General features: G+C 56.7%; 1 protein-coding gene across 1 annotated transcript in view; it reads right to left on the bottom strand.

The window, feature by feature from the left end:
- The window catches only part of gripap1 (GRIP1 associated protein 1), a 32,644-nt gene that overhangs the window by 938 nt on the left and 13,902 nt on the right, over positions 1-17,804 (bottom strand). The window contains exons 6-17 of the mRNA XM_068024316.1: positions 17,495-17,645; positions 16,968-17,155; positions 16,572-16,620; positions 16,158-16,228; positions 15,052-15,099; positions 14,347-14,378; positions 8,240-8,287; positions 7,477-7,576; positions 6,786-6,863; positions 4,584-4,676; positions 2,660-2,794; positions 717-812 (exon numbers count right to left, since the gene is read on the bottom strand). Of these exons, the coding sequence (XP_067880417.1) occupies positions 717-812; positions 2,660-2,794; positions 4,584-4,676; positions 6,786-6,863; positions 7,477-7,576; positions 8,240-8,287; positions 14,347-14,378; positions 15,052-15,099; positions 16,158-16,228; positions 16,572-16,620; positions 16,968-17,155; positions 17,495-17,645 (1,089 nt within the window). The remainder of the gene's footprint in view (positions 1-716; positions 813-2,659; positions 2,795-4,583; positions 4,677-6,785; positions 6,864-7,476; positions 7,577-8,239; positions 8,288-14,346; positions 14,379-15,051; positions 15,100-16,157; positions 16,229-16,571; positions 16,621-16,967; positions 17,156-17,494; positions 17,646-17,804) is intronic.

Genomic DNA, 17,804 nt, shown 5'->3' with positions numbered 1-17,804 from the left:
TTCAGGGAGAGAGAGAGAGACACACACAGGGAGAGAGAGAGAGACACACACAGGGAGAGAGAGAGAGAGACACACACACACAGGGAGAGAGAGAGAGACACACACACAGGGAGAGAGAGAGAGACACACACACAGGGAGAGAGAGAGAGACACACACACAGGGAGAGAGAGAGAGACACACACACAGGGAGAGAGGGAGAGAGAGACACACACACAGGGAGAGAGGGAGAGAGAGACACACACACAGGGAGAGAGGGAGAGAGAGACACACACACAGGGAGAGAGGGAGAGAGAGACACACACACACAGGGAGAGAGAGAGAGACACACACACACACACACAGGGAGAGAGAGAGAGAGAGGGACACACACACACAGGGAGAGAGAGAGAGAGGGACACACACACAGGGAGAGAGAGAGAGAGAGAGAGAGAGACACACACACACACACACACACAGGGAGAGAGAGAGAGAGACACACACACACACACAGGGAGAGAGAGAGAGAGGGACACACACACACAGGGAGAGAGAGAGAGAGGGACACACACACACAGGGAGAGAGAGAGAGAGGGACACACACACAGGGAGAGAGAGAGAGAGGGACACACACACAGGGAGAGAGAGAGAGAGCGAGAGCGAGACACACACACACACAAACACACACACAAACACACACACAGAGATCACCGTGAGGAGACGGTCCCCACTTTCTTACCTTCCGGGCCTCCTCCAGTTCCTGCTGCAGCTGTGCTTTCTCCTGCTCCAGCTGTTGTGCCTGCTCCAACAGTAACCCATTGGCTTGGCCAACCTCCTGGAGAAGGCAAGACACAGGCAAATTCGTGAGCGATACCTGGCAGCCTGGCTCGCAAATCCCGCAGGCCGATTCCTGCCCAGCGTTTGGTGGAGGTTTCAACCCTCCTTGCGGAATGGACCTCCTCTGTCTCCTCACAAGGCTCTGCTCCTTCTTGCTGGCAGACGCTCTCGACAGGCTCTTGGATACAGCCTTGCACCTCGCTCTCTCACGCGAGACCGAAAGGCGCACAGGCTATCCGACTGCGGAAGCTTCACAATCGGTCCCCACCCCCCAGCCACACCCCACAAACCATCTCTGCAACCTCCTCCCAGCCCCAACAACCCTGCGAGATCTCTGCACTCCTCCAATTCCGGCCTCTTCAGCATGGGGGGGGGTCTCTGCGTCCCGTCCAAAGCGTGCCGCGGCACTGCAGCGCGACAGAGCGTACGCAGAAATAGCCCTCCCCCCCCCCCCCCCCCGACACCTGCGGGGCAAAGTCGGCTGGGTGCGGTGCTCAAAACAAAAAGCACAGGCAGCGCGGAAAATTCAAGAAACGGGGGCGACGGAGATATTTCCAGAAAGGAGGAGGATTCCGTCAGGCAGCAGACTGCTCCTCGCAGTCACCCAGCCCCGAGACATCCCGTCTGAAAGCGATCCACGAGAAATTAATCCTGGGCGCTAATCACCCCCTCACCCTGCAGTGATGTTCTCCCTGAATCACAGTCACTGCAGGCGGCTTGGCCAGCTGTGTGGCGAGGTTGTCAGTCTGGGGGGGGTGGTGTTGGGAGGGCGTTTACCGTCGGGGACGGCGGGGGGAATGTGAGAGACAGGAGCAGGAGGCGGCCAAGTTTGACTCTAAACATCCAGGGTAATTATCCATCACCTCCCTGCACCTTTAGCACCCAGTGCTGTTCCAGCACATTGCAGCAGAGAGGAAGGAGAGCGAAGAAAAAAAAAAAAATCAAATCGGGAACATTTAATATTTATGCAAACGTCTAACCTTGTTTTAACCCTGAAATACAAAGTCAGCTGTGTTATTAGCTATTTGATGACAATTTAAATTATGCAAAGGAGGATTGGGGAAAGTAAGATGGTGCTTGGCGGTCACTCAGCAATAACCACAACAACTCGGCAAAGCTTGACACCAAGATCAGCAGCTCAGCAACTTACAGTGTTAGCGCGTTAATGCTGGTGGGTACAGGTGCTGTCACTTTATAATACTGGGGTGTCGTGCTGGTGGGGATGGGTCTGCCGCTGATGAACCCGGGAGGGAGGGGGGAAAACGGGGGAATGCAGAGTAACTAGGCAGCCAAACAGAAGTAAACCCCCAACATTCGCACACACCAGCAAGGAGCCGCTGGACACGTATTGGGGGCAGAAACCCCGGCACGTACCAGTCACTGCCACCCCCGGCGGGGGGGGGGGGGGTGCATCACCGCGAGCAACTGCCTGCAGATCGCCGAGCAACAGCTTTAGATGGAGCCTGGGATCTTCCTGTGCTGTGTAGGGTCCCCGGCTGGTGCCTTTTTTTATCTCAATGTTCCCCCGGGCTGACACTGAAGACAAGTTTTGCTGCCTTCCATCCCCATTTAGTGGCCGATGCTGGTCACTACAGTTACTCTGCTCTGCACTGTCCCCCCAGCAAACACTCCCAGGACAGGGACAGCATGGGGGGGGTTAGATACCATGGGACTCGGTCCCTTTGCCCAATCGATGAGCACGTCCCCTACTGTAGCAACAAATCAGGTTCGGCTTTCCCACCACACCATCTGCAAATTCACATCAGAGGTTCTGCTTCGTCAACACCTCAGGCCTTTCGGCAGCAAATGAGGACCCTTCCAAGAACGGGTGCCTCCCGGACATACCTGTAGCTGACTGCTGAGGTCATCTCTCTGGGCCCCGAGCGCCTCCAACTCGTTCTGTCGTTGCTGAACCTCAAGCGTTAGCGTCGAGACCTGATCGCGCAGCACGTTCATCTCCTGGGTCTTAGCCGTCTGGATCTATTCACAGACCCAAAAAGCATCATGTTATGATACAGAGTAAAGCTCCCTCTACACTGTCCCCCATCAAACACTCCCAGGACAGGTACAGTACGGGGGTTAGATACAGAGTAAAGCTCCCTCTACACTGTCCCCCATCAAACACTCCCCAGGACAGGTACAGCACGGGGGTTAGATACAGAGTAAAGCTCCCTCTACACTGTCCCCCATCAAACACTCCCAGGACAGGTACAGTACGGGGGTTAGATACAGAGTAAAGCTCCCTCTACACTGTCCCCCATCAAACACTCCCCAGGACAGGTACAGCACGGGGGTTAGATACAGAGTAAAACTCCCTCTACACTGTCCCCCATCAAACACTCCCCAGGACAGGTACAGCACGGGGGTTAGATACAGAGTAAAGCTCCCTCTACACTGTCCCCCATCAAACACTCCCAGGACAGGTACAGTACGGGGATTCGATACAGAGTAAAGCTCCCTCTACACTGTCCCCCATCAAACACTCCCAGGACAGGGACAGCACGGGGGTTAGATACAGAGTAAAGCTCCCTCTACACTGTCCCCCATCAAACACTCCCCAGGACAGGTACAGTACGGGGGTTAGATACAGAGTAAAGCTCCCTCTACGCTGTCCCCCATCAAACACTCCCAGGACAGGTACAGCACGGGGGTGAGATACAGAGTAAAGCTCCCTCTACACTGTCCCCCATCAAACACTCCCCAGGACAGGTACAGTACGGGGGTTAGATACAGAGTAAAGCTCCCTCTACACTGTCCCCCATCAAACACTCCCCAGGACAGGTACAGTACGGGGGTTAGATACAGAGTAAAGCTCCCTCTACACTGTCCCCCATCAAACACTCCCCAGGACAGGTACAGTACGGGGGTTAGATACAGAGTAAAGCTCCCTCTACACTGTCCCCCATCAAACACTCCCAGGACAGGGACAGCACGGGGGTTCGATACAGAGTAAAGCTCCCTCTACACTGTCCTATTGCAGATTCCTCCTACCAGCCAGCTAAATGAAGGTCAGTTTCCGATTTGCAGTGAGGAATGGTCTGTCTGATGGAAAATCAGTCTGCAATCAGGTCCCTTTGGTAAGATTGGAATTAATGGGCCAGTTTTACGGAACAGTGGACCAGATGAGCGGGAAAACTGCTGCAGACCATCGTTAATGACCAAATTAATTCCCAGTTGGAGAAAAAGGGGGCTAATAAGGGGCAGGCAGCGGGGATTTGTTGAAGGCAAACCTTGTCTGACGGGCACAAGTAAGTTATCTGATGAAGTGACAGAAGGGGGTTTGACGAAACCTGCCATGGGAAAGGAGGAGTGGGTGAACAGATGCTCTTCGGTGTGAAGGAAGAGTGCAGTGACCGCACCAAACGTATCAGTCCATCGGACCGCTGCGACTCTCGTTTTTATACGATCCACAATTGCAAAAAAAATAAAAAGATACAAAACATCGCAACGGGACAGCAGCAGACTTGACGAGGACGCAGACAGACTGGTGAAGTGGGCAGAAACGTGGCCGATGGAGTTCAGTGAGGGACCCTGCCCGCCGCACCGGTCCCTGGGACAGGGTGGACCGTGGGCCTTTCCTACTGGGTCTGGCCCAGTCCCACATCGACCCGAGCCCACGGGGTCCCCACCGCCCCTCTCGCAGCCACGCCGGAAGGTCGCGTTTCACCGCTACCCCTCTCCCCAGACACACACCCTCCCCTCCACCGCCCCCCCCACCGCCTCTTTAGCACACGTGGAGGGAGAGAGTTGCTCAAGCTAGTGTGGGTACCTGCTCTAGGGCTGCTAAACCCGTGCGGAGGGCATCGTTCTCAGACAGAATGCTCTCCACCTGCTCCTGACACTCTGCACTCTGACACTCGACCTTTCAACCGACGATGGATGGGACGGCACATCAGCAGGTGGGGGGGGGGGGAGGAGAAGAGAGAGAGAGGGAGGGAGAGATGGGAATTGTTAAAAACAGCGAAGAAACAAGGTTATTGCAGTCAAATAACAGATTGCGAGCAAAGGGAGCAAGAGCAAATAACAATAGTGGGCGAGAGCGAAGCACGGTGAGAGAGACTAGAGAGACAGAGAGAGAGAGAGAGGCAAAGAAGAAGAGACACAAAGACAGGGGGGGGGGGGGGGGCGGGGGCGAGGGAGGGAGGGCCAGACAGACAGAGAGCGCCAGACAGAGAGAGTGAGACAGAACCAAAGCTCATCAGAGTACATTTGAAGAAGTATAATTGTAATCAGACTCAGTGCAGGAGGTGGTAATGTTTTTCAAGCCCATGCTCTATGACACAAACACACATTGATAATGCATTGTAGCTGTGATCAGAATTATTCCTTATATCAGTGTCACTGCAGCAACAGGGGGTCAAAAGGCTCAAAGATTTCACATAGACCCCTGAAAATGGGAGATATATAAACAGCCGAAAAGGTAGACCTGGAATCAATAATGAATGAGAAGAGAGGGGGTTCGGGGAGAATTGGCTCACCCAGGAGCCCCCAAGTAACCAAGGATCCCTTCCCGTTCACTCCCCTTGCACACAATCCCAATGGACCCAAATCCCTTCCCGTTCACTCCCACCGTACACAATCCCAATGGACCCAAACCCCTTCCCGTTCACTCCCACCGTACACAATCCCAATGGACCCAAACCCCTTCCCGTTCACTCCCACTGTACACAATCCCAATGGACCCAAACCCCTTCCCGTTCACTCCCACTGTACACAATCCCAATGGACCCAAACCCCTTCCCGTTCACTCCCACTGTACACAATCCCAATGGACCCAAACCCCTTCCCGTTCACTCCCACTGAAAACAATCCCAATGGACCCAAACCCCTTCCCGTTCACTCCCACTGAAAACAATCCCAATGGACCCAAACCCCTTCCCGTTCACTCCCACTGTACACAATCCCAATGGACCCAAACCCCTTCCCGTTCACTCCCACTGTACACAATCCCAATGGACCCAAACCCCTTCCCGTTCACTCCCACTGTACACAATCCCAATGGACCCAAACCCCTTCCCGTTCACTCCCACTGAAAACAATCCCAATGGACCCAAACCCCTTCCCGTTCACTCCCACTGTACACAATCCCAATGGACCCAAACCCCTTCCCGTTCACTCCCACTGTACACAATCCCAATGGACCCAAACCCCTTCCCGTTCACTCCCACTGTACACAATTCCAATGGACCCATATCCCTTCCTGTTCACTCCCACTGTACACAATCCCAATGGACCCAAATCCCTTCCCGTTCACTCCCACTGTACACAATCCCAATGGACCCAAACCCCTTCCCGTTCACTCCCCTTGCACACAATCCCAATGGACCCAAACCCCTTCCCGTTCACTCCCACTGAAAACAATCCCAATGGACCCAAACCCCTTCCCGTTCACTCCCACTGAAAACAATCCCAATGGACCCAAACCCCTTCCCGTTCACTCCCACTGTACACAATCCCAATGGACCCAAACCCCTTCCCGTTCACTCCCACCGTACACAATCCCAATGGACCCAAACCCCTTCCCGTTCACTCCCACTGTACACAATTCCAATGGACCCAAACCCCTTCCCGTTCACTCCCACTGTACACAATCCCAATGGACCCATATCCCTTCCTGTTCACTCCCACTGTACACAATCCCAATGGACCCAAACCCCTTCCCGTTCACTCCCACTGTACACAATCTCAATGGACCCAAATCCCTTCCTGTTCACTTCCACTATACACAATCCCAATGGATTCAGACTGTTCCCAATCACTCTAATTGTTGGGATCCCGCTCTCCCAAATCCTTCCCATTGCTACTAGACTGTTTCACTGATGCAGAAAGACGGACAGACTCCAGGATGTTGGTGCCGGCAGTGGGGTGGCAGGTGGGGGGCGGGGGGGAGAAAGACGGGAATTGAAGGAAAGCAAGCTGGCAAGTTGAGAGTTTGGAAGCCTCGGCCCTGACACACAGGAAAGCTGCTTACCTGATCCCGCAGTGCCTGCAGGACGACATCGTGCTCCTTCTGCAGTTTCTGCACGTGCTCCTTCAGGTCAGTCAGACTCTGGGCAGAGGGTCAGAGAAGTCAGCGGCTCAGTAACCTCGAGCAAAAGAAGCGCAAGCACAGTCACGGTGACCGCCGGTGGGCTGACCCACAATCCGACACGCGGCAAACTCATTCTTAAAAAGAGACTCCTCGGCAGGCGCTTTATTTAAAATACGTGGGGGAAAAGCACAAACCATTTCAGCGAAGCTTGGTGGGGGGGGGGGGGGGTGGGGGACAATGAGCAAAGAACACGGTCCAGCATTCCTGCACTCTAAACATCCAGGGGCAGAGAGCGAGTGAGAGGGGCAGACACAGACAGTGCCAGAGTGACAGAGTCAACCAACTGATGTCCAGGGTGTCGCAGAGAGTGAGCGTTCAGTGCAACCACAACAGAAACAGGGGAGGGGCAGAAGAAAGGGCAAAGAAAATAATTCGAAGGCAATCGGAACAGGGAGAGCCTCCCTTCCCTGTGGAGATATCCTGCCACGTTTAACAGATTCACAACCCCCCAGAAAAGGTCCAGGGTGGTGACGCTGCGCCACTGAGGGGCATGTTACCGTGGCAAGGGGGCACCCCCGTCCCACCATACGTAGCTGGGACCCCCGTGAGGGCAGAGACCGGGTGCTGGTACCTGATTTGCCGCTTGTGCTTCCTGCTGCAGCCGCTGGTTCCGGGCGCCGAGAGATTTCTGCTCCTCCTCCTTCCTCCGCTGGACCTCCTCAATCTTTGTCCTGCAGCAAGCGAGAGAGCGGAGCACACGCGCGGGTGACAGACACAGAAAGGCACGCGACAGAGGGCAGAAGACAGAGAGAGAGATGTGAAGAGCACTGTCAGCCCATGTGAATGCAGCCCTCTCCCGTACCACCAGCACCTCCCCTTGCTCCCCCAACCAACAACAATCACTAGGGCGTGGACCTCGGGGTTGAGACAAGGTGCCGCTTGGTGTGGTTACCCACTCCGCAGCGCTTCCCTCGGGAACGCCCCTCCGATGGCGCGGCGCTCCCTGGAGACCCTCCTGCTCCCTCTGCGCTGCCCCTTCGTTCCTTCGTGACAAAACCGCTTCCCCGCGCCCTCAGTCAATACTCTGCTGGACGTCTCAGCCTGGACGACGAGGCTCAAATCTCTGCAGTGGGACTTGAAGCCACAACCTTCTGACTCAGAGGAGAGGGACACCAGCGCGGCCCCCTCGGCCGAAATCGCAGAGGGCGGCTCCTGCCAAAGGGTGGAACCCAGAGCCCCTGGGGAAAAGAGTTTGGCTGGCAAGCGAAACAGTGCGAGAGGAGGCCAGATACTGGGAGACCTCGTTTACACGGGTCACGATCCCCGCGCGTTTGTGAAGATGGTGGCCCCGTCCCGCTAGCTAACCGCTGGGGCTGCTCGGCACCCGTGCTCACCTGCTGTCATTGTAAAGCGCCTCCTTCTCAGACTGCAGACGGAGGAAGCTACCGGGACAGAGAACAGAAAAATGTCAGGTTGCGAGGGCAGTGGTTGAGTGGTCAACGACCCCTGGCGGGAAGCACAGGGAGGGCTACCTTGTCGCGCTCCCTTCGTAGGAACAGAAGGAGGCCATTCAGCCCCTCGAGCCTGTGCCACAATTCAGTCAGCTCACGGGTGATCTGTATTCTCAGCCACCTGAGAACCCAGTGGAATCGAGGGCCCTCCCTCCAAACCCACTTCCCCCTCCTCGCGCCAGCAGTCCTCGCTGAGGTGCGGGCCCAGGGGAGGGGGCAGGGATGCTTCTTGGGATTCAACGCGCTGCCCTCCGTAGCCAAATAGCAGTTGAACCACAGCGGGCTGGCATTCACATACACCGGGAGGAAACGAACTTTTTTTTTTCCCCTGGGAAACGCGGCAGCCCATCCGGAGCAGAACCGAACACTTTGTGCTGGAGGACAGGAGAACGAGCGTCTGACCTTTGAACCGACGCACAGACTGGTGCCGCGCCTGCTCCCTGTTGTCAGAGTCACTGGGAGCTATCCACCCCTCACCTCCAGGGTGCAGCCAGAATGCCAAACCTAGGCTTCCGAAACATTTCCAACCCGTGTCACCTTCACTGGAGAGAGACTGGGGAGCAGGGAACCCCCAACAACAACCCCCGCACTTTCCCCAACCCTGAAACCCGGCTGATTTCCTCCCATTCCCCAACCTAACACAGAAAGCTGCCTCTACACTGTCCCCATCAAACACTCCCAGGACAGGTACAGCATGGGGATTGGCTGCTCTCTGATTGGGAATACTGAGTGCCTCAACGAGGTGCAGCTGACAGTGCTGCAGGAGAGGGAGAGCTGAGGAGGGAACTGCAAAAACCTTTCAACAACTTTTGCTGCAGAGGAGGAAAGACTTTGAAAAAGGCTGTATTTCGAGGTGGGTGTCGAGAACCAAACTTTCATTTCATTTGGACTGTTGTGGGAGGTGAAAGAGGCCAGAAGAACAAGGGGTGGGGGCTATACAATTCTGCAGGGAGCTGTGCAGTTGCACTAAAGTTGCAGGGAAGCTCCCTCCCCACCCCAATTGCCCAGCCTGAGTCAGCTGAAGCTGCCTGGCTAATAGAGACAGAAGGATCGAACTAGAGCCTGGGCAGCTTTCGGCTGACCCAGGTGAAGACACCTCCCACAACCGGAAGACCAGAAGTGTTTACAGTGCTCTGAGTACCACCCTTTAAGGGGAAAAAAAGCAAAGTCATCGCTTGCAGTCTGTCTTTCCCATTTCCTGTATACCCTCAGCCTCTCCCCAAACCTCCTAGTTGGTTTCTTTGTTTGTTTGTTTGTTTGCTTACCTGCAAATTGGGGGTGGGTTTGGCTCTTGAGCCATGGCAAGCCCATCATCACCGGTGGCGGGGCCTTCTCATACCTATGCGGCTGTAGCCTCTGTGGCCACCCGTGTGACCCCGTCACCTTTTAAATGAATTACTTCAAGCCATGGGGTAAAGAGCTATCCCCATCCCAATATGTCTATAGACGCCTGCGTAAAGGCAATGGCTGAGGTTGTCGGCCCCTCGGCCATTGTGGCAGCCTCAAAAATGTACGGGAAGGCTGTGTTCTTCCTGAAGACCGAGCGGGCCGTGTCCCTGGCCCTGAGTAAAGGGCTCACTGTGGGTGGGACTTTCCTGCCGGTGGACCCTCTAGGGGCCACTGCGCAGCGGATAATCTTATCAAACGTCCTGCACTTTATTCCCAGTGAGCTCCTCCGACCCCACCTGCACCACATGGGGGAGGTGAGGTCGGGGATCACCCCAGTCCGGCTTGGTCTTCGGGAGCACAGCCTCCAACATGTCTACTCCTTCCGCCACCAGGTATTTATGCAGCTGGCGCGGGAGGAGGACTCGGAAGGCCAATTTAATTTGGAGTTCCAGGGGACGGCCTACCGCGTCTTTTGGACCTCGGACGGGGCGCGGTGCCTCGTCTGCAAGGGGGTGGGGCATGTTCGTAAGAACTGCCCCAACCTCCCGGCCGCCAGCTCCACCTCGGCGGCCCAGGGTCCTCCCACTGCCCCCACACATCCAACAGACACCGCTCAGTCGGTTCCGGAGGCTGTGGTTTTCACAGCCTCCAGCAGGGAGGGGAGTGCCCGTCCGAGTGCAAGGAAGACGCGGAGGCAAAAGAAACATCAAGAGGCGCGTCCCCTGGACACATTGAAACAACCCGAGCCTGAGCTCAGCCCAAAGCCCGTTGTCACGGAATCCACCTGTCCCAGGGCTGGGCGGGGCCCAGGGTGACCAAAAAAAAGGAGGGTGCGGAGGCGGAGGCCTCTGATGACATGGAGGTCTCTGAGCCTCTGCGCCCTAGTGCGAAAAAGAGGAGAAGGCACCCCTCCACAGAGGTAACAAGGGGCCCTGAGGCGCAGGGCCCATCTGTTGGAAGGGAGCTGTCTCCTGTTTCGGATCCCCAGGTTTTCCCTACCGCCACCACCAAGGCTACAAAGTCCAGGCAGGAACACCCTATTCCTCAGGATGGAGGGGAGGGGAAGGCCCCGGTACTTGAAGCCCCTCCTGAAGGAATAAGTTGGGCCCTGCTTGTGGTGGGGGAGCCTGGGGACGCTGCCCATTCTGCCACTGCTATTGGGTCGGGTGCCCTGAGTGAAGGGGAGGGTGAGGCCCCAGAGGGTCGGCCCTCCCAGCCGGAGTCTACCACCAACATGGAGACACCTGACCTGGTTATAACCGCGAATGCTGCACCATCTGCTGGGCCTGTGGGTGCTGGCGGAGCGGGAGATGGCCTCCTCTCGCCGCCTCCGGTCTCGGCTCCGGCTGGATTTCCGGAGTCGGGAACTTCTGTCTCCCCTGGACCACTCATTGCCCTGGGGACGGAGGTGGAGGGGGGTCCTGGACCGCTGGTATCTACAGGCTCCAGTTTCACAATAGAACCCAGAGAGGACTCCTCCGCCATCGATCCTGGGGGTGGGATCGTGACGGAGGCGGGACCAGCTGGCGCGGCCGGGACGTCCGCCCCACAGTGTGCGGTGGGCGTGTCGGCCGCTGGCGGTGACGACCCGGAGGAGGATGGGGATTCGGTGTGGGGCACGGAGGATGATCTTGATTCCATCGCCAGTGAGGTGGTGGAGTCCCTCGTGCCTCCCACCGAATCTCCTCTCATCCCCACGGCGGAACTCCGGGATTTCCTCGCGGTTTGCAGGGGCTGCCGCAATAAAGTTCAGCTGGCCCTCGACCGCTGGTCGAATCTGGCGCTGATCATTCAGTCCGTCCGTGCTGCCCTGAAGATAACGGGCAAGCGCGCGGGCGTGAAACTGGTTGAGATGTGCCGTTTTAATGTGTTCCTCAATGGGTTGCTGGGGGAGTGGAAGGCCAGGTGCACTTCCACTCCCTCCTCACAGTGAGGTGTTGGTGACGGGTTTTTAAGTACCTTTGACATGAAGATAACCATAGCCAGCCTCAACATCAATGGCAGCAGGGGGTCTCACTGCAGATTTCACAATCTCTCAGTCCTTAGGGAAGGGAGATACGCGGTGAGCTTTCTGCAGGAAACCCACACCGTTCCGGGAGACGAAGCCACCTGGCTCCTGGAGTGGCAGGGTGGGGTCCACATGAGTCACCTCACCCCTATTTCTAGTGGGGTGGCTATCTTGTTGGCCCCGACTTTTCAGCCGGAGATCTAGGGGGTCAAGGAGCTGGCCGACGACGGATCCTCCATCACGGATCCGGAGGGAATGTGCCTCCTGGTCCGTACTTATTACAGTGCGTTGTTCTCTCCGGATCCGTCCAGCGAGGATGCGCGCAGAGTTTTGTGGGAGGACCTGCCGCAGGTCAGCCCGGAGGGCGCCGAAGGATTGGAGGCTCCGCTCACGTTGGCGGAGCTGACTGGCGCCCTCCACCAGCTCTCAAGGGGCAAATCCCCAGGGCTGGATGGGTTGACCGTGGAGTTCCTCAGGGCGTTCTAGGACGTCCTGGGGGACGATTACGCGCGGGTCCTGGGGGAAAGCCTGGCGACCGGGGAGATGCCCTTCTTGTGGCGCAGGGCGCTCATCGTCCTGCTGCCGAAGAGGGGCGATCTCCGCCTGCTTAAAAACTGGCGTCCGGTCTCCCTCCTCAGCACGGATTATAAGATCTTTGCCCAGGCTATGTCTACCCGCCTGGGCTCCGTGCTGGCCCACATGATCCACCCCGACCAGTCCTACACGGTCCCGGGCTGGTCCATCCAGGACGACATCCACCTGGTCCGGGACCTGATCCATCTTTGCCAGAGGACTGGTCAGTCGGTCGCCTTTCTCTCCCTCGATCAGGAGAAGGCGTTCGACAGGGTAGATCACGATTACCTTTTCGGGACTCTGCGCGCTTTCGGAATGCGGCCCGGGTCCGACTTTTATACGCCGCCGCAGAGTGTCTCGTCAAAGTTAACGGGTCCTTGACGGCGCCCCTTCGCTTTGGGAGAGGAGTGCGTCAGGGATGCACCATGTCCCGGCCAATGTCCAGCCAATTGTATATCATATACACTGGGTCTCTGCTGCAGTCCTGAGTCTCCCGATCGAAGAGGGCGGTCAGTCGCTGGTGTGCGTCCGCACCCAGGCTGCGACTCTCCGCCTTCGGACCCTGCAGAGATACCTGTACGTCGAGCGTCCTCCCAGATGGTGTGCGCTGGCGACGTATTTTTTCCGCCAGTGTCACTGCCTTCAAGACGACACGCAGCTCCCGGTGGAGTCCGTTAGCCGCGCCTCTCTGAGGGAGTTGCCTGTCTTTTACCGGGATCTTTTCCGAGTCTGGAACATGGTCGCCTCCAGTCGGGGCGCTCCCCCGCCGGCGGAGGAGAGCGCCTTGGCTGTCCGGGCGGCCGACTCCGGGGATGGTCCGACGGGCGGAGGAGTAGTCGAAACCCCCGGGACGCCCCTCACTGCGGGTGGCGAGGGGGCTCGGGAGTGCGGGGCGCTCCCGGCCGAGCTGACTCCCGCTCGGCCGGAACTGCTCATCGGACCCAGGCCTCGAAACTCTCCTCGGGAGCCGGTTCCGCACAACCCGAGCCGCCTCTCAGAAATGCCCTCCGTGCCATTCCAATCGGCGCGGAGGGGCTTCCTGTACGGGCTGCTCCTGCACACACTCCACTTCCTCGCCCTCGTCAGCCGGCCGGACACGCCCTGGCGGTCCGCGTTGCCATCTGGCGGCGAGGGGAAACCCCGATGGAGGTCTCTCTACGCGGGAGTCTTCCCCCTTTACATCGGGGACCTGGGGTGGAGGGTGTTGCACAGAGCAGTCCCGTGCAATAGACTTTTAAGTCGGTTCACGGACCCCCAGGCCACCTGTAGTTTCTGCGGCCTGGACGAGTCCGTGTTCCATGTTTATACGGAGTGTGCGAGGTTGCAGCCCCTCTTTGAGTATCTGAAGGGGCTGCTCCTCAAATTCTGGCTGCACTTCAGTCCCACGCTCCTGATCTTTGGGCACCCGGTTCGGAGGGGCTTGGGCCGGGAGGAGGATCTCCTCGTCGGTCTGCTCCTGGGCCTGGCCAAGGTGGCAATTCACAGGTCCAGGTTGCGGGCCGTCGGGGGGTCCGTCCTCCCCGATTGCCTGCCCCTCTTCCGCGGTTACGTTCGCGCCCGGGCGTCCCTGGAGAAGGAGCATGCTGTGTCCGCCGGTACGCTTGAGGCCTTCCGCGACCGGTGGGCACCGCAGGGACTGGAGTGCATCGTCGACGCCGAGAATGGCATTTTAATTTGAGTTTTTTGTTTATTTCTGTTTTTAATAAAGTTATTTTAAAAATATAAGTGTGTATATAAAGGGGGCCTGAGGAATAAAGGCCCCCTCGACATAAAATATAAAGAAAAAACAAAAAAACGGGGTTAGATACAGAGTAAAGCTCCCTCTACACATCTCCGCATGCCACACCGAGTGAGAATGAGCCAACGGGCTTTGTGCCGAAGATGCCCACTGACCGATGGCCCAGGGTCGTGACCTTTCAACCTCGACCAGAGCGCGAGCAGCTGGGGAGTTGCCATGGCGGCAGAGACGGTCACCACCACCCCCTCAACCCCTCCCCCCCCACCCCCCCAGCAGACTCACCTCTCTTGTTTCTTCTTTAACTTTTCCGAGAGCTGTGAAGACAGAGAGAGAAAGTCACACACGTCTCAGGAGGTTGGGGAGCCGCCGGTCCGCTCACCTCTGCCACTCACTGTCGCACTCCTCAGCGGCCGGGACCGCTGACGGCCCAGGGTGCAGCTCCCCGACCCAACAATGGCCCCTGATTAGAGAACAGGATCAGGGAGAGGGTATTCTTCCCTCCCCACCGCCCCCCAACCAAAACCCCACCGAGACTCTGATACTGGCTGTGAGCCGAGGAGCAGAAGGGAGAAAGCGGGCTGCACGGGCCTCCTTGACTACGCTGCATTTAAACCTGCTGCTCTAAATTCACATCTTCCATCAAGCAGTTGGCACCATTACCCCACTGCCAGGTTTAATGGGCGTCACATTAACCGGCAGCTCGACAGACTCGGAGAAACTTTGTACAGCGGGAAAGAGAGAGCACGCACGGGAGGACGCGCACACGGGAGGGGACAGGCCAGCACCTCCTGCGGCCGGGCAGATGGGCAGTCTCGGATGATCTGACCAAACCCCTCACCTCACAGAGCCTCTAACATGGCAATGGGTGAAATCAATCCGCGGCAAGGCACGTCGGCACCCCTCACTACCAGTGAGAAAATCCCTCCCACTTTCCGTTATCGGAGGGGAGGGGGGAGATTCACTTCAGTCAAAGCCGGCGTTTTGTACCTTGCACATCTCCTCTTGCAGTTTGCTCAGCTCAGTTTGTTTCGAAGTCTGTCAAAGAAAGAAAGAAATGACTGTAAAAAAAAAACATTTACGTTCTCTGGATGAAACAATCAGTGCCTCTCCACTCAAGGGTCCCAAACCGGTTACCCTTCCCCAGGGTCTGGGCCTACATGGGACTTCAGTCCCAGGCCAACGTGCTCGGCTTTTAACTAACCCTCTGAAGCGGCCACCAGTGATCGCACCCCAGAGGTTACGTTACGAGCAGAGGTTACACAAACTACATTTATATTCTCTGAAATTTACATTTTAGGGGGCGATTTGATCAAAGTTTTAAAGATATTGAGGGGAACTGATGGGGGGGGAGGGGGAAAAGAGAGCGAGAGAGAGAAACTATTGCAACTGGTTGGGGAGTCTGGGACTGGGGGGAGGCAGAGCCTAAAAATGAGAGCCAGACCTTTCAGGAGTGAAATTAGGGAACACTTCCACGCACAAAGGGTGGGAGAAGTTTGGAACTCTCTCCCGCAAATCGATGCTGGATCAATTGTTCATTTTGAATCGGAGAGATTTTTGACCAATCGTATCAAGGGATACGGAGCTGGACCACGGATCGGTCAGGATCTCACTGTAATGACGGAATAGGTTCGACGGGCTGAACGGCCTCCTCCCGTCCCTGCGTTCCCAACCGGGGGAAATGGGCAATCAATGCCCCAACTTGCCAGCGATGCGGGCATCCCGGGATTTCGTACAAAAGTTGACTGACTACTGCTCCATTGCACTGCTGTTTGTGGGCACCGCTTGCAAACCTGGAAATAATTCCCTGCGGGTTAAGGGGAGGGGGTGGGAGGAGGGTGCCCTATCCAAGCAGGGACGTTACACCGGACGTCGATATTTACCCCTCAACCGACGTCACCCAGGCAGATTATCCGGGTCATTATCACATTGCAGTCTGTGGGATCTCGTCATGTGCAAACTGACTGCTGCACTTCCTACCTTAACAGTGACTACGCTTTAAAAGTCCTTCACTGGCCCGGACGCGCTTTGGGGCCTCCGGCGGGGGTTGAAAGGCGCTACAGAAATGCAGGGTCTCGTCTCATCACTTCGCTCACCTCCAGTGCTTGCAGCTGCTCCTTTAACAGTCGTTTCTCCTCTCGCTCCACCTCCCATTTCAGCTCCATTTCTGAAGAGGTATTTAACACAAAAAAAAAACACACACAATCTCATTGGGAGCAAAACCAACTCCTTTCTTCCCCGCCCACCCCAGAGACAGCCCAATACCTGAAGTAAATCGCGGCAACGGGGGGGGGAAGAGGGGAGTCAGCGTTGGCTCGACCAGCTGCCCACTGGTGACAATCCCACGTCCCCTGCTCTCCTGTCCCAGCTCTCTGCCGCATCGGTGTGACAGAGGGAAAACGGAGAAGCACACAAACAAGCAGCTGGTCGTGGGCTGCTCAGCTGAGGCCCCGCCTGCCCAATCCCTGCCCACCCCCCCCACCCCCAGCACAAGTCCCAGCTGCACGTACCGTTGAGTTCTTTCAGCTTCTGTTCCAGCTTGGCACACTTGGACTCTGCCTGAGAGAGAGAGAGGAACACAGAGTCAGTCAATGCATCAGGTTACAAAGAGGGAGCACACAGCACACTGAGCTCCTCACCGAACAGGAGCACAAAGAGGAGACAGGACACATCCCCTATACCCACGGTTTCCTCACACGAGGCCCACAGTGAATGGGCTCAACCCCCACCCCCCGCCCATTGTAAATTAAACTTGCATCTTCAACGTGTGGGCGTCTGACACAAGGGAGTAGAGCACGTTCCCATTCAGATTCCCAAGCTCCTTCTAAATGCAACATTCTGCCTTTCCCAAGGCGGAGCACTGGGTGGGGGAGGACTCCCTCCAAAAACCGCAGGCGCTCCCCTACCTGCTCCAGTTTCTCCAGCAGTGCTTTGCTGGGCTCCTGAGCCTCTTTCTCGCTCCCCTCCTCTGCTTCCTCCTTTCCCTCGGTGTTGAACTCCTGCCCGTCGGTCGCGCCCACTCCGTCCTCGTTGGCTTCCTTCTTCTCGGCCTCTCGCAGGGAGCGGAGTTCCTTCTCGTAGCGCTGCTGTAGGGCTGAGAGCAGAGGACGAGTGTCAAGCATATCGCACATCTACACCCCACTAATCTGACTTCCGACTCAAGCACTGAGTGTCAACCTCAAACATTCCCAGGACAGGTACAGCACAGGGTTATATACAGAGTGAAGCTCCCTCTACACTGTCCCCATCAAACACTCCCAGGACAGGTACAGCACAGGGGTTAGATACAGAGTAAAGCTCCCTCTACACTGTCCCCATCAATCACTCCCAGGACAGGTACAGCATGGGGGGTTTGATACAAAATAAAGCTCCCCCAGCAAGGCGAAAAACATTAGACAACACACTTCCGAGAAAGAGTGTGAGAGAGGATTACCTGCCATGTTTTTTTGTAGTGCTGTATTCTCAGCCTGCAGTCTCAGTAGCTCCCCATCGACTGCACTGGACTGTGACGCGCTGTCGGACACAGGAGTCCCGTCTTTAATCCGTTTGTTCTCTGCCTCGAGCTCTTCGATCTGTGTGCAGAGCTGAAGCGGAGGAGAAGCAGTGTCAGGTGTAAACTGAAGACTCATTTCTGTTGCGCGTAGCCCTGGTCAACTGAGGCAGGGTGAATGAGAGACAGCTTTCAGCACCACGGTCAGCTCCCCGGTGGGAACAATGACCCTTTGGCACCACACCAGGAGTAC

This window comes from Heterodontus francisci, chromosome 49, assembly GCF_036365525.1.
Source record: "Heterodontus francisci isolate sHetFra1 chromosome 49, sHetFra1.hap1, whole genome shotgun sequence".
Lineage (NCBI taxonomy): Eukaryota > Metazoa > Chordata > Chondrichthyes > Heterodontiformes > Heterodontidae > Heterodontus > Heterodontus francisci.
The sequence above is the reverse complement of the archived record's forward strand: the minus strand, read 5'-3'. Positions and strand labels throughout refer to the sequence as shown.